Source organism: Homarus americanus, unplaced genomic scaffold (assembly GCF_018991925.1).
Source record: "Homarus americanus isolate GMGI-L3 unplaced genomic scaffold, GMGI_Hamer_2.0 scaffold12674, whole genome shotgun sequence".
Lineage (NCBI taxonomy): Eukaryota > Metazoa > Arthropoda > Malacostraca > Decapoda > Nephropidae > Homarus > Homarus americanus.
Genome location: NW_024719799.1, coordinates 54,093 through 56,448, shown reverse-complemented (window position 1 = coordinate 56,448; position 2,356 = coordinate 54,093). Strand labels below are relative to the sequence as shown.

General features: G+C 52.9%; 1 protein-coding gene across 1 annotated transcript; it reads right to left on the bottom strand.

The window, feature by feature from the left end:
• Nucleotides 1-590: 590 nt before the first annotated feature.
• Nucleotides 591-1,310, bottom strand: LOC121860296 (extensin-like). The gene has a single exon (XM_042357370.1). The coding sequence runs from the start codon at nt 1,308-1,310 to the stop codon at nt 591-593; it is 720 nt and encodes a 239-aa protein (XP_042213304.1).
• Nucleotides 1,311-2,356: the final 1,046 nt, after the last annotated feature.

Genomic DNA, 2,356 nt, shown 5'->3' with positions numbered 1-2,356 from the left:
TCGAGGGATAACAATGAAAACACGACAGGTAACATCACCCTCCAACACCACCTCCTCGAACCCCAGTCCTCGAGTCCGCTGCCCGGAATAATAGCCTTTATCCTCAACATCAATATCCTAAAATCCTAAGGGGTTAATCCTGTGGGGTTTAAGCGGGGTTAATGTAGGTCAAACACGAATTTAATCCACTTTGGAGAGCTGGGGCGTCATTGGCTCACTTCACACGGGGAATTAGCCAATCATGAGCCTGTTTGCGTCGGCGCGGGTCCAAGGTACATACAGAGAGAAGAGTTAGTTGGTCATTCATTGGTCAGGGTTTAACAGCCAATCAGCGGCCCCCGATTCTCCGGGTTTCAACATCCAATCAACAAACCCGATTCATTATGGTGCGCGAGGTCGATGCACAGTGACAGGTGGCTGTATGGTGCTGCAGGCCGCTGTGGTGCTGCAGCCCGCTCTACGGTGCTGCAGGCCGCTGTATGGTGCTGCAGGCCACTGGACGGTGTTGGAGATCGCTGTATAGTGCAACAGGCCAGTGACCTGTAGCACCGCACAGGTCACTGCCTGGTGCAGGAGGCCGCTGTATGGTGCTACTGGCCACTGCACGGTGTTAAGAGATCGCTGTACGGTCCTGGAGGTCGCTGTCTGGTGGAGGCCGCTATATGGTATGCCGCTGTATAGTGGAGGCCGCTGTATGGTGGGAGGCCGCTGTTTGGCGGAGGCCGCTGTTTGGTGGGAGGCTGCTGTTTGGCGGAGGCCGCTGTTTGGCGGAGGCTGTATAGTGGAGGCCGCTGTTTGGTGGAGGCCGCTGTTTGGTGGGAGGCCGCTGTGGGTGGTGCTGAGACTTCACTATATGGTGCTGCAGGCTGCTGTTTGGCGGAGGCCGCTGTATGGTGGAGGCCGCTGTTTGGCGGAGGCTGCTGTATGGCGGAGGCCGCTGTTTGGTGGAGGCTGCTGTTTGGTGGGAGGCCGCTGTTTGGTGGAGGCCGCTGTTTGGTGGAGGCCGCTGTTTGGCGGAGGCCCCTGTTTGGCCGAGGCCGCTGCTTGGTGGAGGCCCCTGTTTGGCCGAGGCCGCTGCTTGGTGGAGGCCGCTGTTTGGCGGAGGCCGCTGTTTGGCGGAGGCCGCTGTTTGGCGGAGGCCGCTGTTTGGCGGAGGCCGCTGCTTGGCGGAGGCCGCTGCTTGGCGGAGGCCGCTGCTTGGCGGAGGCCGCTGTTTGGTGGAGGCCCCTGTTTGGTGGAGACCCCTGTTTGGTGGAGGCCGCTGTTTGGTGGAGGCCCCTGTTTGGTGGAGGCCGCTGTATGGTAGACATCACTGTATGGTAGAAGCCACTGTATAATTCTGGAGACCGCTTATGGTGCTGGAAGCCGTAATTAATTCCTATATGCTGGTAACTTAATAGAGTAAACAAAACCTTATGTATATATCAATTCCCTCAAAAGTTTTCCTATAACAACTTCTGTTTAACATGAACCTCATCTATAGCGGTTACCTGCACAAGACAACACATTTGAGCCATTATTAACCAAAGTATAGGCCCTGTACATTACAACAGCTAACCCTAACACAATTTAGATTAACCTAACCTAACTTAATCTAACCTACGTGTAGCTTAACGTCTCTAACCTAACTTAACACATCCTAACCTGATATATTCAAAACTAACTTAACCTAAGCTAACACAAATTAATCTGAGTACTTTAACCTACTCTAACCTAACCTGACAAATTAAAAACTAACTTAATCTAAGCTAACACTAATTAATCTGAGTAACCTAACCAACCCTAACCCAACCTAACCTACCCTAGCCTAACCTAACCCAACCTAACCTGACCAACAAAGTCAAGATTAGAGACGGAGAGACAAACACGGTAGACACCTCCACACAACAAAGAATATCTCGATGTGAGCAATGGGAGGTAACTTACGGACAACGGATTGGATGGTACAGTACGGGCTGGGGACGGTGCATTACGGACAGTGGATGGTGTGTTACGGGCAGTGGACGGTGCATTACGGACAGTGGACGGTGTGTTACGGGCAGTGGACGGTGCATTACGGACAGTGGACGGTGCATTACGGACAGTGGATGGTGTGTTACGGACAGTGGACGGTGTATTACGGGCAGTGGATGGTGTATTACGGGCAGTGGACGGTATAATACGGACAGTGAACGGTACATTACAGGCAGTGGACGGTACATTACAGGCAGTGGACGGTACATTACAGGCAGTGGACGGTACATTACAGGCAGTGGACGGTACATTACAGGTGGTGGACGGTACATTACAGGCAGTGGACGATGCATTACAGGCAGTGGACGATACATTAGAGGCAGTGGACGGTACATTACAGGCA